General features: G+C 42.4%; 1 protein-coding gene across 1 annotated transcript; it reads left to right on the forward strand.

The window, feature by feature from the left end:
• The first annotated feature begins 8,455 nt into the window (after positions 1 to 8,455).
• On the forward strand, positions 8,456 to 13,416 carry FUT4 (fucosyltransferase 4). Its single transcript, XM_029602361.1, has one exon. The coding sequence runs from the start codon at positions 8,586 to 8,588 to the stop codon at positions 9,663 to 9,665; it is 1,080 nt and encodes a 359-aa protein (XP_029458221.1). The 5' UTR covers positions 8,456 to 8,585; the 3' UTR covers positions 9,666 to 13,416.
• The last annotated feature ends 6,419 nt before the right edge of the window (positions 13,417 to 19,835 follow it).

Below are 19,835 nucleotides of genomic sequence, written 5' to 3' on the forward strand. Positions count from 1 at the left end.
GAGCACATTAATGGAATTGCTGCTAAAACAAAGGATAGTGCAGTTTCTGGAATCCAAGGCAAGATATCAAAAAGCATGGATTACCAGAGATAGGTCTTATCAGATGAATCTGATCAATTTCTTTCATTGGGTGACCAGAGAGTTGGATCAGGGGAGAGCACCAGATGTAATATACTTGCATTTCAGTAAGGCCTTTGACACGGTTCCGCATAGGTGACATCAATAAATTGAGTGCCTTTGATACAAGTCCTAAAGTATCAGAGAGATAGAAACTGGTTGAGTGGGAGGTGACAAAGGGTAGTGGTAAATGGAGTTCACTCCAAGGAGGAGGCGTTACTAGCAATATGCTACAGGGATCAGTCCTTGGACTAGTTCTTTTCAATATTTTCATTTTGTGACAATGCAGAATTGTTAGAAAAGGTTGGTCATCTTGTGGATGATACCAGGACAGCCAGAAAGGTGTGGAAAATAGAATGGATCTAGCAAGCTCGAGGAATGGTCTAGCCTCGAGGGCCAGTTGTGTTTTCAGGATACGCATAATGAATATGCATGAGATTTGCATACACACTGCTGTAGGAGGCTATCTGAAGTTTCGCTACTGTATGCAGCAAAATCTAAATTCTGACCTCACAAAATGGACACGACCTGCATCCAGCAGATACAGAGATGATGAACTTTGGCCAGGATAGCAATACATGAGTAAGTGATCTAGTCTGCCAGCACAGCTGTTTAACAAGGCCCCTCTGAAGGAATAACAACTTCCTTTCATAAACACAAATGACCTAAGACAATAGAGAGAGTCCAGGTGTGGTAAAAGCAGCTCTAAACCCTTCAGCTGAGTCCAGTTCTACCTAAAAACTGGAGCATCCAATCCAGAAAGGAGACCTTATAAGCCAGGTCAGCAGCGCTGGTCCACTGTCAAGTGGCTTAGTCAGGAGCTGTCATGCACCAAATAGATGACCCCTCCAAGAAAGGGGGTCTCAACTAGGGGAGAGTCCAGCAGTTTGAAGTAATGGAGAGACCCCCATTTTGTTCTATTTGACTATGTAGGAGCTCTTGCATATGCATACCCAAGCTTTTAAAAACAGCATGGGAGAGGGGCTCGGGGGTTGGCGGTAAAGAAGATCCATTAAACCCACCAGACGATGACACCCAAGTCATCACTCTCTGCCCCTCCCTAAAGCCCAGTGGACAAGCTTCAACATACTGGAGGTCACTGCACGTAAGAGGATCTCCTGCCTAGCAGCCCAAGTTGAGCCAGTCTTTTTCTTTTCCAGGGATCAGACAAGACCTTAGCCCAGCAGGCGATGGATCCCCAGATGTTTGCCTTTGTCAGAGAGACAGACTCTGTGAACTCCCGACTCCCTCCAGGGACAGACATCTCCCTTGCTGAGATTGATGGCAAACTTCTAAAGCTATGGGGATAGTTAAGTTTATTAATAAACATCCTAAGCAAGTCAAGATTATTCTGACATGTATTGCTCTGAGCTCACTTATAACAGGCACAGCTTTAATCATTATGGGGTAGATATTCAAAGCTGGCTGTGTAAAGTTTTAACTGGCTAAGTTACTATCTAGCTAAGTTACAATGTATATTCAGTGGCTTGGTGAAGTCACTGAATATACGCGTATATATACGCACTTAACCGGTTAAGTCTACCCAGCTAAGTTTAGACTCGCTCTATGGGATGTCTAAACCTACTTATATACTTATGCGGCTAACTGCGAATATAAGTTATATGGCTATCTCACTCCACCCCCAATCCATCCAGTACATGCTACTTTTTTGTGCGTGTAACTTTTAGCCATATAAGGGACTTATATGGCTAAGCAGCAGCTGCTGAACATAGGCACATATTCAGCAGCTGATACTTAGCTGCATAAATCATGCTTAGCTGGCTAAATAGCACTGAATGTGCTTTGAATATAGGGCCCTATAAGTACATGATGTGATAAGGACTGTAGTATAAGTTTCTTATCTAAGAGGCATAAGTTATGTGTATTATTCTGATTAGGTCTGACATGTCTGAAAATAAAGGTCTGATTCTGAGATAAACTGTTGTCCTTTCCTGGGCTTCTCGGATCTGTATATAAAGGTAAGTAAGTGGTAATCTTCAGTAACACTGCCCCTCCTGAGAGAAAGAGTGAGAGAAGGCGGAGGAAAACGAGCTGTAACCCACAGGCTACAGTATACCCGTAGAATTCCTTGCACTGCCTTCATTGTAAGAACATAAGAACATGCCATACTGGGTCAGACCAAGCGTCCATCAAGCCCAGCATCCTGTTTCCAACAGTGGCCAATCCAGGCCATAAGAACCTGGCAAGTACCCAAACACTAAGTCTATTCCATGTTACCATTGCTAATGGCAGTGCAGACCTATCTCATGCATAATAGGAATATCCTGAAAACCCAACCTGTTGCCGGCCCTCAAGGGCTGGGAGTGAAGATTATTGGTCTAGGATCTGCTAAAAAACAGAGTTATGCATTTAGGAAGCAAAAACAAGAAAGAGGTACTTGTGAGGTGAAATTCTTCTAAGCATGAAAGAAGGGGTGATCATATCTGATAATCTTAAAGTAACCAAAAAAAGGGGGTAAGGAAATAGCAAAAGCCAGAAAAATGGTTGGGTACGTAGAAAGAGAAAAGGTCAATAGAAAAATGGAGGTGATATTGCCCCTGTAGAGGTTTCTGATGAGATCTTATTTGGAATACTATGTACAACTCGGCAGACTGTACTTTCAAAAGGATATAAACTGGTTGGAGCCTGCACAGAGGGTGGCTACTAAAATGAACAGTGGTCTTTGTTCTAAAGCAATCCGAGACAGACTTAAAGATCTAAACATGTATACCCTAGACTAGAGGAAGGCGAGATAGGGGAGACCTGATAAAGGCATTTAAATACCTCCAAGGCTTCCATGCAGAGAAGGCGAGCTTCTTTCAACAGAAAGGAGGCTCGAACAAGGGCCCGTGGAATGAGGGTGAAAAGGGGTAGACTCGGGAGTCATCTAAGGAAATACTTTATCTTTACAGAAAGGGTAGTGCTTGTATGTAACAGCCTCCTCATGGAGGTGGTGGAGGCAAGAACAGTATCTGAATTCAAGAAAGCATGAGACAAATATAGGGGATCTCTGAGAGAATGGAAGAAATTGTAAAGCTGAATCAGTTGGTGTGGATGGACAGACTAGATAGGTCTTTTCTGCTGCCCTGTTTCTCTGTTATAACAGATATGGGTGTAGGTGGACTGAAAGGGTTTTAAGAGTGCAAAAAAATTTTTTTATTGCATTAGAGTGCAATAAAAAAAATCTTTCAACTGCTAAAAAGTAGTATGATTTCCATGTTAGTCCGTATGATTATGAAGAACTAAAGTCCAACAAAAAAGTTGTAGGTGATGCCTTTTTATTAGACTGACGCTACCTTTCCTAAGAGCCACACACCCTACTACTTTTTTGCTGACCTTTATCTGAGTATTAGAAAGGAAGGTTTTCCTGTGGCTGGTCAAATGGCTCCATGGCATGCTGCCCCTTGCTCTGTGAAAGACCCGATTCAAGACTTATTTATTTATTTATTTTATTTAGTTTCTTTTTTATACCGAAGTATAGCAGAATGCCTTCACTCCGGTTTACAGAGACAAACAACATTATACATAAAACGTGTTCATAACGCATATAAATGTGCATAACAATTAACATTTCGGCAAAAGCAGAGAACGACATACGAATCGGACTTGCTGAGATTTAACAAGAGATGTTAGTTAATTAGGGAAATAATTTAGGAATAACATTGTAGGGTGTGTTAGAGCAATTTATTCAAAGGTGAGCAGGTTAGGAGGAAAAGGAAAAGCATGGGAGAGGGGCTCGGGGGTTGGTTGCTCTTTGAGTCAGTCTGAGTCAGCTCACTGGGGGAGGGGGGAGAGTCCTAGCCACTGCACAACAGCCACACTATTTATTATGTATATTCTAGAAGAGAGGGGGCGCAGAGGAGATATGAGAGCTATTAATGATGCACTAACACCAAACCTTTTCCATTGTAAAGAAAACAGTACAACTAGGGGTTATGATATGAAACTCTAGGCGGGGGACAACTTAGAACCAACATCAGGAAATATTTCTTCACAGAGAGGGTGGTGGATGCATGGAATGCCTTCCTGGAAGAAGTGGTGAAGGACAGTAAAGGAATTCAGAAGGGAACTCGCTCTGCGATCCAAGGAACACTCCGTACCCCTTCTATCAAATCTACTAAACTTATCTCCACAATGAACAGAGCCTTCTCTCTGGCCGGCCCCACCCTTTGGAATTCCATGCCCCCAGACTTACGCACAGAAACCTCCACACCCAAATTAAAAAAAAACAAACTAAAAACTTGGCTGTTCCTACAGGCCTACCCGTCCAGCGTTAACCACCTTTCTGATGAGTCCCTGAATTGTACATAGTACTTTTTCATTGAATAACCTTGTACAATCTGCCGCTACTTCCCCCTTGTGCTACCACTATTTTTTTCTAAATTGCTTATTCTACCCTATTCTCCCCCCTTTTTCTAACACTCCTTTTTAAAACGTTTTTGCTACCCAATGTTTGTCCAATACCTTGTAAATATCCTTTTGCCTACCCAGCCTTCTAATCAGTATATCAACTATATGCCATTGAACCTTGTAAATTGTTATACTGTTTCCTTATTGGTTTTTTGGTTCCTTTTCACATAGTTGTTGTTCCACGTAAAGGCAATGCCTAAAAGTTCCAAGTTATTTGTAAACCGATACGATGTGCAAACGGATGTCGGTATATAAAAATTCTAAATAAATAAATAAATAAATAAATAAATAAAAGAAATAAATACTGTGAATCCCTAAAGGCTAGAAATGACGAAATGGGCTAACCTATGTTAAGGGGAATGGAACAACTCCCCTATGAGGAAAGACTAAAGAGGTTAGGACTTTTCAGCCTGGAGAAGAGACGGCTGAGGGGGGATATGATAGAGGTGTTTAAAATCATGAGAGGTCTAGAACGGGTAGATGTGAATCGGTTATTTACTCTTTCAGACAGTAGAAAGACTAGGGGGCACTCGAAGTTAGCATGGGGCACATTTATTTATTATTTATTTATTTTTGGTTTTTATATACCGAAAGTTCCTGTATAAAATACATATCACTCCGGTTCACAGGTAACTGGAATAACTACCGCCGTGTGGCGGTTTACAAGGAACATATCAAACGATTTACATAGAACATATCAAACAATTGCTTTATAATAAGTAGAAAAAAACAAACTAAGTTCACCTATTTAAAACTAATCGGAGAAAGTTCTTTTTTACTCAACGCACAATTAAACTCTGGAATTTGTTGCCAGAGGATGTGGTTAGTGCAGTTAGTATAGCTGTGTTTAAAAAAGGATTGGATAAGTTCTTGGAGGAGAAGTCCATTACCTGCTATTAAGTTCACTTAGAGAATAGCCACTGCCATTAGCAATGGTTACATGGAATAGACTTAGTTTTTGGGTACTTGCCAGGTTCTTGTGGCCTGGATTGGCCACTGTTGGAAACAGGATGCTGGGCTTGATGGACCCTTGGTCTGACCCAGTATGGCATTTTCTTATGTTCTTATGTTCTTAAGGTTAGGTATAAAATTTCTGCATGGAACAGCAGTTACGAACCTTAACAAAAAGCATGGGGGTAACCTGTGCAGAGCGGCAGTTATTATCCTTAACAGAAGGCTGTTGCATAACAAGTTACTGTTAAATGTTAATCCTGAGTAGATCTCGGTAGTCAATCCACCCTCTGATCTTACACTTGATGGCTGTAAAATTCAAATTAGTTCTCAGGTATGTAATTTAGGGATCACTCTGGAATCTGATTTATCCATGTAGGTTCATATTCACAATGTGGCTAGAGCTGCTCTCTTCCAACTGAGAATGCTAAGGTGACTGAAGCCATTTTTGTCATCGGTTGACTTTTGGACTTTCTTACAAGTTCATATTTAAACAGCTTTGGATTACTGCAATTCCCATGTCTTGGTCTCCCCGCACCAGTATTCAAACCACTTCAAACTGTTCAAAATTCAGCAGTGCATGCTCTTAACTTACCAAGTTGTGTCGACATATAACCCCAGTTTTGCAGTCTCTCCACTGGCTTCCAGTCAGCTTTAAAGTTGCCATATTACCGTACTTCACAAAGTTTTGAATGCAGCCACTGCTAGGTCTTTAAATCCCATTTTACAGATCTATCATTCAGCCAAATCTTCTGTCCTGTACTGTGAGACAGAGTATTTTCTATTGCAGGATCTTCCTTTTGGAACCTTCTTGCCTGAGCAGCTCCGTTAATTACTTGTCAAAAACTATTTAAGAAACAGCTGAAGACTTATTTATTCAGCCTTGCTTGTGGAAACCTTTAGCTGTTTAAGCAGCTTATTACCTAAGGCAAGTGAGTTGGTGCCTCTGCAGATGTTTCCTGTGACTATATTTCAACTTATTATTGATCTTTGGATTTTCCAGCCATGTGTTTTTGTCCTGTTTTGTTTTTATGATTATGCATATCAGATTTGTGACCCGCTATGAACGAAAGATATGTGCAGGATAATTTTTTTTTTTAAAGGCACAAGGGTAACCTTGACAGAGCAGCAGTTACTTGCTCAGCAGACTAGGTGGGCCTTTTGATCTTTATCCACCATCATTTACAAGCCGATTCAGTAAAGTCCGCATGCACTCGCCGGTGTGCGCAATTCAGTATTTAAATTAGGTGGTGCGGTAGAAACAGGCAAAAGGAGGCGCTAGGGACATTAGCGCGTCCATAGCACCTCCTTTTAGCCCGGAGCGGCGGCTGTCAGCGGGTTTGACAGCAGATGCTCAATTTTGCCGGCGTCGGTTCTCGAGCCCGCTGACAGCCATGGGCTCGGAAACCGGACGCCGGCAAAATTGAGTGTCCGATTTTCAGCCCGACAGCCGCCGGCCCATTTTAAATTTTTTTTTCTTTTTCTTTTTACTTTTTATACCCTCCGACTTAATATCGCCATGATATTTCGCTAATTTCTTAAAGTAAAATGTGTGGGAATACCTAATAGGGCCATCAACATGCATTTGCATGTTGAGGGCGCTATTAGGTGCTGTGGGTTGGACGCGCGTTTTCCGCCCTTTACTGAATAAGGGGTAAGGGAAAACGCGCGTCCAAGAGCAGGTTAACAGTGTGCTCCGTCGCACTGTACTGTATCGGCCTGTTAGTATGTTACCATGTTAAATCGCATTACAATCCATTATCAATGAAATTTACAAAAGTACTATGGGCCTCTCAGGTGCACATTTATTTTTTTTTAATTAAAACATTTTATATTCTGCCACATACATAGTGGGTTCCAGAGAAAGAAGCAATCTGTGATGGTTGGGCTAAATGGGAGGGCTTAATAATATAAAAGGCCAATTAACTGTAAATGGAAGGGCAGAACACCCATAGCCCCAATAGGAGCCACTAGCATTTGAGCTAGAAGCCAAAATTAGCAAATGGAAGCTGCAGAGCCAACAAAAAAGGTTTCCTTATAGCAATATTTCTGTACCTGATTTTAGACTTGCATGTTCCACCAGTAACTCTCCTGAACGGGGCAGCATGTCTCCTCACCTGCCATTGTAACTTTGAATTCCAGCTCCACTGAACAGTATCAAGAGGAGCATGAGGAAAATGCACACAAACTCAAAGCTTTCCTGTTTATATTAGAGCATATCAATAGTTTATTCAGATAGTCAAATTGCTTGGTTTTTTGTTTTACTCTCAATTCTAGTAATTATGTTATTGTCTAGTATGTTCTTACAAGGCATTTGTTTCTGGAGTACCCCTATACGTTGCTTCTTTACATACAATCTTAGAAATTCAAAATTACTATCTCAATCTGCTTTTTGGCATCCGTGCTGATAGTGTAGTTTAATATTTATGGATAGACAGTGGGGGAAGTTTTTATTGCTGTACTTCTTCGTTTTACTATTGAAAGCCCTAATTGATCAGGACATGCCTGCACGTGCACAATTTCTAGTCATGTTCTCTGTGCTGCCTGTGCTTTTTTTTCCGAGCGTCATCGCTTGCCTCCATGGCATCGCTTCTCATCCTCAATAGAAACAGGCGGTGATCTGCGGGAATCAGTGACTGGGGCACTTTCAATGAGAAAGAGCCAGTTTGGCAACATTTTAAGAGAAAGGTGAACGCTTCCCAGAGTTCGCACTTTCTGTCAGCAGCAGATTTGAATTGTTCATTCCCATCCTTCATCAAAACTCTTCTGGCCTGAATCTTAATCCCAACACACTTTGAATTTAGTGACTTAGGGAAAGGAAAGCACCCAATCCTATGAAGCGACTTTCTCTAACTCCTGGAAAGAATGCGCCGGGGGGACGGGGGACAGCAGCCTCCATCGCCCGCACCTCTGCCACCCCCACCCACGTGCGCGCCCGCGCCCCGCCCCCCTTCGGCACTGGCGAGCGGCGAGGTCAGTTGGGTGGCAGCAGGGAACAAGGGCACTTGTGTGCCTCGCCCGCCGCTGTCACGTCACCGACTCCGTGCCAGAGCGTCGCAGGGTGCGGGCCGGCCCGTGCGAGAAGCGGCTCGGGAGGAAGCCCTCGCATGGACAAGTCCCCGAGCGCCCTGCGGCGCTGCAGCCCGTGCCGGAGGAACCGCTGCTGGCGGCGGCTGCTGGCCGCCGGGCTCACCTGCACCGTGCTGGCCGTGTACGCCTGCACCCCGGAGCTACCCCGCCTCTCGGCGCTGATCCGGCGGCGCTCCCCGCCAGAGCCCCGGCCCGTCAGCGTCCTAGTCTGGTGGGAGCCCTTCGGCAGGTGGCGACGGCAGGGCGACTGCCGGCTGCTCTTCAACATCAGCCGCTGCAACGTGACGGAGGACCGCGGCGAGTACGGGCGGGCGCAGGCGGTGCTCTTCCACCACCGCGAGCTGCTGGGCGAGGAGCGCGGCGGGCTGCCGGCGGGGGCGCGGCCGGCCGGCCAGCGCTGGGTCTGGATGAACTTCGAGTCGCCCTCGCACACGCCCTGGCTGGAGGGGCTGGGCGGCGTCTTCAACTGGACCATGTCCTACAAAGTCAGCTCGGACATCTTCCTGCCCTACGGCTACCTGCGCGCCCGGGCGGCGGAGGCGCGGGCGGCCGTGCGCCTGCCCCGCAAGAGCAAGCTGCTGGCCTGGGTCATCAGCAACTGGAACGAGGAGCACGCGCGGGTGCGCTACTACCGGCGGCTGGCGCGCTACCTGCGCGTGGACGTGTACGGCCAGGCCGGGCTGCCGCTGCGCGAGGACAGCGTGCCGCGCACCGTCGCCCCCTACAAGTTCTACCTGGCCTTCGAGAACTCGCAGCACGAGGACTACATCACGGAGAAGCTCTGGCGCAACGCCCTGCAGGCGGGCGCCGTGCCGGTGGTGCTGGGGCCCAGCCGCGCCAACTACGAGCGCTTCATCCCGCGCGACGCCTTCATTCACGTGGACGACTTCTCCAGCCCGCGGAAGCTCGCCCGCTACCTGAAGTTCCTGGACAAGAACCCGCCGCTGTACCGGCGCTACTTCGCCTGGAGGAAGCGCTACGAGGTGCACGTCACCTCCTTCTGGGACGAGCAGTTCTGCGCCGTCTGCGAGGCGGTCAGGGCGGCGGGCGAGGAGGTCAGGACCGTGCCCGACCTGGCCAGCTGGTTTGAGGACTGAGAAGCCGAGTTGAAGCGCGGACGAGGCTCGGGGTCGGATTTAAGATTGTAGCGCGCCCATAGTCGACCTGCCATGGCGGTGCCCCGGCGCGTGGCTCTAAAGCAGGCGGAAGCAGGATCCGCTGGCGATGGGGCTACCGTCTCGTGGCAAACCTTTTGCTGGACAGCTTTGAGCCCAAGATTATGGGATCTTCGCTGGTACAATATTATTCGGATCTGGATCATCCAGGAAATTTTTCCTCTGTGCACATGCATACAAATATTGACATCTATGGCAGTTACTGCCTCAATTTGGAAAGTCTCAATTCTGCAATGAAGAAAGCAACGTTTTAGGATTCGGAATGTGATGGCAATGCACTAGCACTTTTGAGGATGTTTTTTTAACTTCATTAAACATTGATATGTTGTGAATTTACCCACAGCTTCCAGGGAAAATATCTTCTAGAATACACCTTCCCTCTCCCCACTCAGGAATTCTGGAAAACTACAGTGCATGAATAGGACCAAAATGAACTTGTGGCACCTGTTATGGCCTCTAGCTTAGCACCCAGGTGTCTGGTGAAAAATGGGGTCAAAATAGAAGCATGATTATATGGAATGCGCATTCTGGGATCCAGCCATTCTAGAAAAGATCCTGACCTCCTAGAAAACTTAACTAGGTAATCAAGACAGCTCTCTAGAAAGTCCATTCAGAGTACCAGACTCCTATCCCGTGTTCCAAAATAGCTATTACAGCTAGTCTGATACAGACTTGGATAAATCATATTCATCTGCTTAACCCTCTTCATCTCCACTGCATTACTTCTGTACTTCTCTCTTTTACAGGCCAGTGTAATAAGGTGCACTCAGTTTTACATGTAGTTGTGTGCACATTTTTTTGTATGCAAACTTTACTACTGATGCAGCATGGAGTCTTGCATACAATCAGGCCGATGCAATATCGGCATGTGTTACAGGAGCGCGCTTGATTAAGTGCCCGCTTCCTTAATGCATGCCGACCCACCTCCCTGGGGCGCCCAATGCAAATGGGCTGCCATGGTAAAAAGGAGGCGCCAGTGGAAACTGCATGCCCCTAGTGCCTCCTCAGCAGCAGGCGCGGGGGAGAGGTGGCTGTCAGTCGGTTTAGGGAAACGAACGCTCAATTTTAGAGCGCCCCTTTTCTTAACCTGACCACAAGCACAATTTTTATTTATTTTTTTGGGACATTTCTAATTTTTTATTTCCTCTGACTTAATATCATGGGCTTCTCCAAAATTAATGCCTGCTCCGGGCAGACATTAATTTTGGTGAATAAAAATGTGTGCCTGGGGGGGGGGGGGGGTGTTAGGCGTCCAATCAGCATCGACCTGATTGTGCATATAAAACCGGTGTGCTTTGGTTAGAGCTCTTACATAATAAATCCTAAGCTAATGAAGGCATTAACTATTAACCTCTCCCCACAGAGAGGTGCATAGACTGAGTACATGTTTTCTTAGTGCTGGAAACATAACTCCTAGCTAGAGGTGGAGTAAAGTTTCCAGGGCTAATGTTAGTCTAGAGGCAGAAACTGGAGTTCTGGTGCCAAAATCTGTAGTCGGGATTTATGTGCAAAAAAAAAATAAATTGTGAATAACAGAAAGCTTTGTGAATACAGAGAAAAATGTTTTCAGTGCTAAATCATATTTTTTGTGTTCAAAGCACAATTTCTGCACATAAAATGAGGTCGAGAAGTCAGCTTTTCCTTTGCCAGTTCCCCCCCCCCCCTACCGCTTTCTTTTCCTGCATTGCTTGAGGCCAGATCTTGCTCCTTCCCTGGGAATGGGGCTCTGCTAGTAGAAAAGATGGTTTGTGAGCTTAGAGAAGCTGCAGTTGCAGGAGAAGTAAGCACAGAGGCTGTTTTTATTTTGGATGAAAAAGACAGTGCTCAGAATTCATCTTAATGGCAGAAAATGGAACATAAACTCCTCCTTCCCCTTCCTAGTTACAATGTGTGCTCAGGCTAAGCAAAAGGCTGGGCACACATTTTATCTCAGGTTTGTGTGCTTTTTGAATTCCTGATGTATTAGCATGCTATTTGCTTACCACGTCTGGAGTTAATCTTAAGCGTTAAAAAAAAAAAATTGCGCTGAATTTCTGTGCACAATTTAACCGCACACCTTTTAACATTGGGCTCTTAGTGAGAAGGTAGTGCAGAAAGACATTTCTGGAAAAGTACTGGAAGAAAAGTAGGGGGAAAACCCCCTCTTAGAGAGTTCTTTATCCAGTATTAATCATGAGCTAGAATGTTTACAAAGCTCTTTTTTTCTGAAAATGTACATGTTTTGTTTACTCTAAAGAAAACTGTCACATATGAAGGGATCCTTTCTGTTCAAGCCATCGGATAATCATGTTTTTATTGGTATGTTAGCTTTGAATGTGGCAATTTTAAAAATAGGAATCAATTTTGTAATTCAGTGACAATTTCTCCTGACACTGAAGAGAAAAGTTGCATAGATTCTTTGTGATATTACCAGCCCTTTAAAAAAAAATCTCTTGGCACTTAAATATATTAAGAATTCTCTCTTTTTTTAACATTTAAATTTAATTCTCCAGAAGATGTTAGTGTTTGATTTTATTTCTAAAGCTGGGGGTCTTAATTAGACTGGTGTAGTACTGACTGACTTCGAAGCAGGTATCCTGTTGGTACCCCTAATGTGATCACAGAATGAACAAACGAACAATGGATTTGGGGAAGAAAACTTTGAAAAGAACTATCCCAGGAGTTTAATTATAATAAAATGTCCTCATTTTTTATTTAAAAAAAATGCATAAACAACAAAAAATGCCATTGACAAAAAAGAAAGGTCACCTACTAATAGCCTAAGAGGAAGCAAGTGAACCAAAAAACCCTGATTTTATGAGGACTCTTGTTAGTATTGCTACTATAAAAATAGTAGCTGTTTCCTGCAAGTTCTTTAATTCCTGTTTAATCTGGTGAAGCAGATAAATACCCTCTCTCTAGAAAAAGAAAATAAGACTACTGAGAGTTAATAGAGACAGAATTTCTCAGCTTCTGGATATTGTCTTACGGGTTTCAACATCCTGTAGTTTAATCCAGATAGCAATCAGTCCTACACTGTAAAGCAGTGCTACCTGTACTTGTTGTGATGGAAGAGTTTTTATATAGTGATGCAAAGTACTGCAGCACTTAAGCTATGTAGGAATAAAGGGCAAAGAACAAGCTGTAGGTGATACTGTCTTTTTGGGACTAACTTCCTGCATTCGTGACTAGCTTTTGAGAACTATTGCTCCCTTACTCAGAGCAGTTTGTTGACTTTAATTTCCACATATATAATGGCATGAGGCCAAGAAAGGTGATTTGCACTTATTACTCAGGAATAAAATAAATACAAAGTACAAAGAAGAATGCCTCATGGTTTGGTTAACTCTAACTCAAAAGAATTGTTTACAGATGTTTAATACTGTTGCTGTAAAACAGGATAGTAAAATATCTTTGTAGCTATTTTGGTTTACAGCTCATACCATACGTCCCTCACTTTAGTTCTGATTTCTATTTCATTCTTGAGATTTTAATATTTGCAGATTTGGAAAGCTTGTCTTCTTTAGCCACGCCCACCTTTGCAGTGCTAAGTAATTAAATGGATTCGAAGGCAGTTCCTTATCAGAAATGCTTCTGCTATTTTGGGCGAATTTTAAATGCCCTGCGCCGGCGCACCTATTTTGCATAGGCCGCCGGCGCGCGCGGAGTCCCGGGGCTTTGTAAAAGGGGCGTGTCGGGGGCATGTCCTATATGACGTGGCGTTTTGGGGGTGTGACACGGCGTTGTGGGGGCGGGCCCGGGGCGTGGTGCCGGCCCAGGGGCGTGGTCGAGGCCTCCGGACCAGCCCCCGGGTCGAGTGATGGTGCGCCAGCAGCCCGCTGGCGCTCGCAGATTTACGTCTGCTTTTAGCAGGCGTAAATCATGCAACAAAGGTAAGGGGGGGTTTAGATAGGGCCGGGGGGGGGGGGGTTAGGGAGGGGAAGGTGGGGGGAGGGCGAAGGAAAGTTCCCTCCGAGGCCGCTCCGAAATCGGAGCGGCCTCAGAGGGAACAGGCAGCGCGCGCTGGGCTCGGCGCATGCAGGTTGCACAAATGTGCACCCCCTTGCGCGCGCCGACCCCGGATTTTATAAGATGCGCACAGCTACGCGCGTATCTTATAAAATCCAGTGTACTTTTGTTCGCGCCTGGTGCACAAACAAAAGTACGCGATCGCGCAATTTTATAAAATCTACCCCTTTATCTTTCCATAGAAGGTCAGGACTGCAGGCAGGCACTGCACACATCCATGTAAACTTTAACTGTAGCATTAGACAGCTAAGGAAGAGGTGCAAGGAAACAGTGTTAAAAGCAGGGCATGGCCCAGGGAAAAGAGTGCATAATGTTTTATTCCAAAAAGTGTGAAAACCCTAAGACATGAAAAATCTTAAAACAAAGCAGGACTTAGATCTTGTTCCAAAAGAGAAAGGAGAGAGCCTCGATACGGGCTGGTTGATATTTTGCTGCCTTTTTAACGTGTAAAATCAATGGACAAAGGCACAAACCTCAGATTCTAGCTGCGCTGCCTGGAATCTTCACATGGATGAGGGATGGGAGAAAAGTTTGATATGCACCAGAAAAAGCCAAATCAGGCAGGCTAGTGTGTAACCCTCTGCCTGTGGAGTGTACTGTGTGGCTCCAGTGGTCTAGGTTAGAATTGGATCTGAATCATTAACCAGATAGCACATTCTCTTAATTGTTATCTTAAGCTTCATTCAACTACCCTGGCCTAGTCAATTTTTATTTAATATGCTGTCAAACAGAAACATTGTTTTGAGAAGACTGGGATTATTTTTTTTTATGCTGAACCTTTTATTAGTCATTTTGTGCAGTATTCGGCTTGAGGTGTGGTAAATGTTGCAAATACTGAACTGACCAGTCTTTTGATTCTTAAATTCTATCCCACTTCTAATAGAAAAGTTTCTGTGTAGGAGACTTTGCTATTATCCTGTAGTTTTAAACCTAATCCGATTTAAGCAGAACTGTAACATGTTAGGTTTGTTGTGTGTTTTTTTTTTTTTTTTTTAATTAATGCCAGATACTCCTATACCATCATTAGTACCATAGAAAGAGAGGCTGGCCATGCATACACAGGGTATCTGTCAGTGTGCATTAGCACACATCTCACAAATGTGCTTTTTTTTCTGCTAAATTAACTTTGATGAGCCACAAGTAATTGGATTAAAAAGAGAGGAAGGAGACAGAAGGTCAGAAAAGATAAAGCAAGACAAAGTCCAAAGACCAGCTTCAGACAGTTTCCCCAAAGTAGTCCTGGTGTTCCCACATCTCAGTAAAAGCTGCTAGATTTGGTTGGGCTTCAGATGGCAAAAGCCATGGCATTAACATTCTGCATAGTGAATTTTTTTTTCTCTTCTAATTTTCTACAATTAATTTCTACAAGCCACAGCAGGTCACCAAGGCTTTTTTTTTTTTTTTCCCTTTTCTGTGAGACACAGGATTGAGTATGGACAGTAATTCAGTTGGTGAAATTACTTGTGGTGTGTGTTTTTAGGTGCTATATTTTCCACTTTCCAGCTATTTTCAAGGAAGTCTTCTTACCTGAAACAAATAATGGCCCAGGTTTATTTTCTCAGCTGTTCCCAGAAAGCACACAGTTATTATCTTATCTCTAACGAAACATAATCAAGTGTGCAGCAAATGGCACTTCATAACATGGCAGAGCAGTTTCGTCTGGTAGCCAGAATAAGCAGTGTCTCCATGTGGTGGAAACAGGATCCTGTATGTGGGGAATTCTTTACAATACGCTGCCTTTTACTTAAGGCCCAGGGGGCACAATTTAGCGTTGAACAAAAGCAAGTAAGGGCTGGATGTGGAGCCTTGCTGCTTCTGATGGCAGAGCCCCCTCTGTAATAAGGTGTGCTCTGCTATGTGCATATGTTAGTGCATGGTTGTAAACCTATTTGTCTGTATATAACTTTACTCCTGAAGTAACAAAGAATTTAGTGCACAAAAAATGTGTGCACACCCGTGAGTAAAGCTTTATGTGCATAAAAGTTGTGCTAAATATAGTTATGCATGCAAACGATGAGGTAGGAGCAAAACCTCTATACCTCTAACTCAGGTTTTGAGTGCACAATGTTTTTGCACAGAAACCATGGTTTGTGCCCCCCCCATATCATGAGTTTGATTTGTCTGCTGTTATATTTTTTTGGTGTACAGTTTTGTTTGTGTTTTTAACTCTTGATACATACTGCATCAGGAGTTGTTACTTTTTTTTTTTTTTTGCTACATGCTTTAAGAAAATGTGTGCTGAACTACAGAGCACATTTTTTTAATTCCTGTCTTATTACATCTGATCTAGAGAGGTTAATTGCCTTCTCTCTAGATCCACTTCACCTTATTCTAAACTGGCTGATGGGAGACAGTGCATAAAATAGTGATTTCCATGTTAAGTCAACTTGAATACATGGAAATAAAAGTAAACAATAACAACAAAAGGAAACCCAAGTATTTAAAGTGACATCTCTTTTTATTGGACTAAAGATATGTTTCTTGACTAGCTTTCTGGAGCTGTTTCTGCTTTCCTCAGGTCAGAATAGAATGAGCAAAAGATGATACCAGAAAATATAAATGATTCATAAAGAGTGTTCTGATGATAGAGGGAAGGGGTTTGAGGGGGAGAGATTTAATGAGTGCTCAGAAGGTGACAGGCAATATAATTTTATGGCTCTTTTAAGAAATCCAGGCCTATGAGTCCTTTCTTTTCAGTTCCAAAGTGTCTAATCATTTTAAGTTCAATAGTCTTACCTTCCTGAATTGTGTTAAAATGTTCTTTAATTATTCTGATCTTAAGGTCATTGATGAAGTCATCGAGTATAGAGGTATCATTTTGACTTTCAATGTGGTAATTGATCTTATATCTGTGTGAATTGACCATTGCCTTTTAATGTCTGGCCTGGCTCACCACTGTAGCATGCAGAGGTATTTGTGCAAAACTCAGTTCCTCTCACCTGTGAAGATTTATTTTTGCATTGCTATTTTCAGTGTTAATCCAGCAGGATAAGCCTCTGCTCATGCGCTAGGTGCATCTGAAATTAGTAAAATTATCCTGGGTCTACCACAGGTATTAACACTGACAAGTATTACAAACAATATACCCGTGTATTTCAATGAATTTTATCTTCAATTTTTATTATTTAACACACCTTTAAAAACATAACACATATCTATTTATATCACCCATACACACCACATTCACTCACACAGTAATGAAAATATTAAAAACCAACAATACAAATTTGTTACACTTTAACAATACTATTGCAACATTCCCTAATTTACAATGTAAACATACTCCTCTTTTATTATTAATTACCCCAATTTCTACCACTATTATATTTAACACAAATGTAGACAATCATTTATGATTAAAGTTCCTTATTAAGTTCATATTTCATAGGTTACATCCTAACATAGTGAACATTTAATTAAATTGCCATTCTCATTTTCATGAAATTCATAACTTGTATTCCAACACAATCGATATTGCAATTTCTTTAATCTTATCCCGACAGGAAGCTCCTGTTTCTCCCATTGGTTTCTTCAGGGGATTTTGTTCACATAATAATTTGCAATCATGAATCTCAACTTCATTGCCCAAATCTCAGCAGTACCGGAAACCTTAAAACCATGATTCATGATTGCAAATTATTATGTGAACAAAATCCCCTGAAGAAACCAATGGGAGAAACAGGAGCTTCCTGTCGGGATAAGATTAAAGAAATTGCAATATCGATTGTGTTGGAATACAAGTTATGAATTTCATGAAAATGAGAATGGCAATTTAATTAAATGTTCACTATGTTAGGATGTAACCTATGAAATATGAACTTAATAAGGAACTTTAATCATAAATGATTGTCTACATTTGTGTTAAATATAATAGTGGTAATTAATAATAAAAGAGGAGTATGTTTACATTGTAAATTAGGGAATGTTGCAATAGTATTGTTAAAGTGTAACAAATTTGTATTGTTGGTTTTTAATATTTTCATTACTGTGTGAGTGAATGTGGTGTGTATGGGTGATATAAATAGATATGTGTTATGCATCTGAAATTAGACCATGTGCCTGGGACTGTCTGCCCAACCTTTGCCAGTGTAGGAGTCAGCCACTCCTGTAGAAAAAGATCTATACAACACTGCCTACAATTATACAACTGCAGGGCAATAAAGCTTAAACAAAGCAATCGTATCTCCTTGCCTAAACTAATCACATGACCTTTGATTTTCAAATAGTCCCTACTTAAAGTAGCAGTTATACATATTGTTCTGTTTTAAAATATGACAATTCTACTCTTGCTTCTAAATGTTATAAACCATGGTCCTTCCTTGTCCTCTAATGTTCAAATGCTGTTGTAGAGTAGCTGTGCTTAAAAATTTGCTGCAAATTCCATCCCAGAGTTGGCTGCATTCATTGCTTCTAACTCAGTCTCTTTTTGGTTTTTTTGGCACATAGTAGGCAATGCCATAGCATGATTATACAATCTTAATTTTAAGCAAGGTAATTGAAGGTTTCAAGGTTAAATTTTATAAGGTACAACTACATTTAATTGAAAGTATAGAGGAGCTGTTTGTTCATCAACATGAAGCAGATCCTTAGCTGGCTATTCTCACTTATTCCTCTGCACATGTGTGTTTGATCACTGGAAACCCCTTTTCTTGCTCTTGGCTCTTTTTTGTCATGAAGTCCAGAATCTAGTGGTGTCAAAGTGGAAATATATTCCCTACCAGGCAATGATCTGGAAGAAGAAAGTCTAAAACCAGGAATCAAAGCAATGAATAACTGTGCACCATTGTCTCAGGGAAGCTTAGGAGTCAGAATAAAGATAGCACCTATGTAAGGTACACTTTGGTAGCCCAAAGAGAAAATAATGGATATGTAGATAGTGTGCAATTAGATTCATTCTCAATCTTGCTTGTACAGTGTCTCAGGGATTTTAATTTAATCTGGAACATGTAATAAAGAACATTATGCTTTTGTACTACGGTAGTATTCGTTGTGCAAATGAATTGTCTATTGGAATAAAATGACTGAAGATGACAATTTGCAATTTTGTTATCCTTGTTTATTGTGTGATTGTATATAGGGTATTCAGATAAATCAAACTTTTGAATAAAAGTTGCATATAATGTACTGTTCATCCTGCTCCCAGAAATTTAGCCCTTTCCATTGTAGAAAGATGATGAGCCCATGGTTTGCAACTCAATAGGCTAGAGAAATTAAAAGTGTATTAGTGTTTGAAATATGAGACTGTTGCTTTCTTCAGAAGTTGATCCCGGAACTGTCCTGGGCCAAGCTAAAAAAAAAATTAAAAAATTGATGAAACCCAAACTGCATCAGCTATGGATTCTATGGTTTAGTACTACAGCTAGAGTTGCAGGGTGACTTGACCGGTTTGTGATTACATTGCATTCATTCTGTTGGAGGCCCCTTTCATTTCTCTTATACAGAAAATGCTGCAGGCAGTAAGCACCACCTGCTCTCAATGGCAGGGGCACCCTGTAAACAGATGTTCTCCATGTTCCTTCCTGTTTGGTGTCTATGAGAAGAGAGCTTATCATCACTATAAAAAGAACAGAGAAGTCAAATCCACACTTCCTGTGTGCTCACCTAAAAAATTCAGGTAAGTAATGAAATCCCACAAGTACCTCCGGAATAGAAGTAAGCTTCTGAAAAGATTAGATTTTCTACTACACCCAAGGCCAAAATGCAATAGAAGGTCAAGGGAGTAGGAGGAAAGAAGAGTTGTCTTTAATTTGGTTTTACACGATACAGCAAGTCTACTTTGGCCTTTGCTTGATGGTATTTTGAGAAGTCAGGATACCTTAGTGCCAAATCTGGAATAACGACTTTGTCCCGTCCCCCCCCAAGTCCAAGAAATGTTCCTCCTTCAACACCCCCCCCCTCCGTGTTGTGGTAATGACAACTCCTCAAGAACCAACACTTTTAACCCGAGCCCCAGAACTAGTCCAGGTCTTTCTTAAGGAATATGTTTTCAGGGTACAAACCATGATGCACTGCACTAGCAGAGACACTTGTGCAACACACAGATCTGTGAAAATATTTCGGTGCACTAGTCTATACAGTTAGCAT

This window comes from Rhinatrema bivittatum, chromosome 5, assembly GCF_901001135.1.
Source record: "Rhinatrema bivittatum chromosome 5, aRhiBiv1.1, whole genome shotgun sequence".
NCBI classification, from domain to species: Eukaryota; Metazoa; Chordata; class Amphibia; order Gymnophiona; family Rhinatrematidae; genus Rhinatrema; species Rhinatrema bivittatum.

Coding starts and splice junctions, on each gene's coding strand:
- FUT4 (XM_029602361.1), top strand. CDS start 8,586: ATGGACAAGTCCCCGAGCGCCCTGCGGCGCTGCAGCCCGTGCCGGAGG.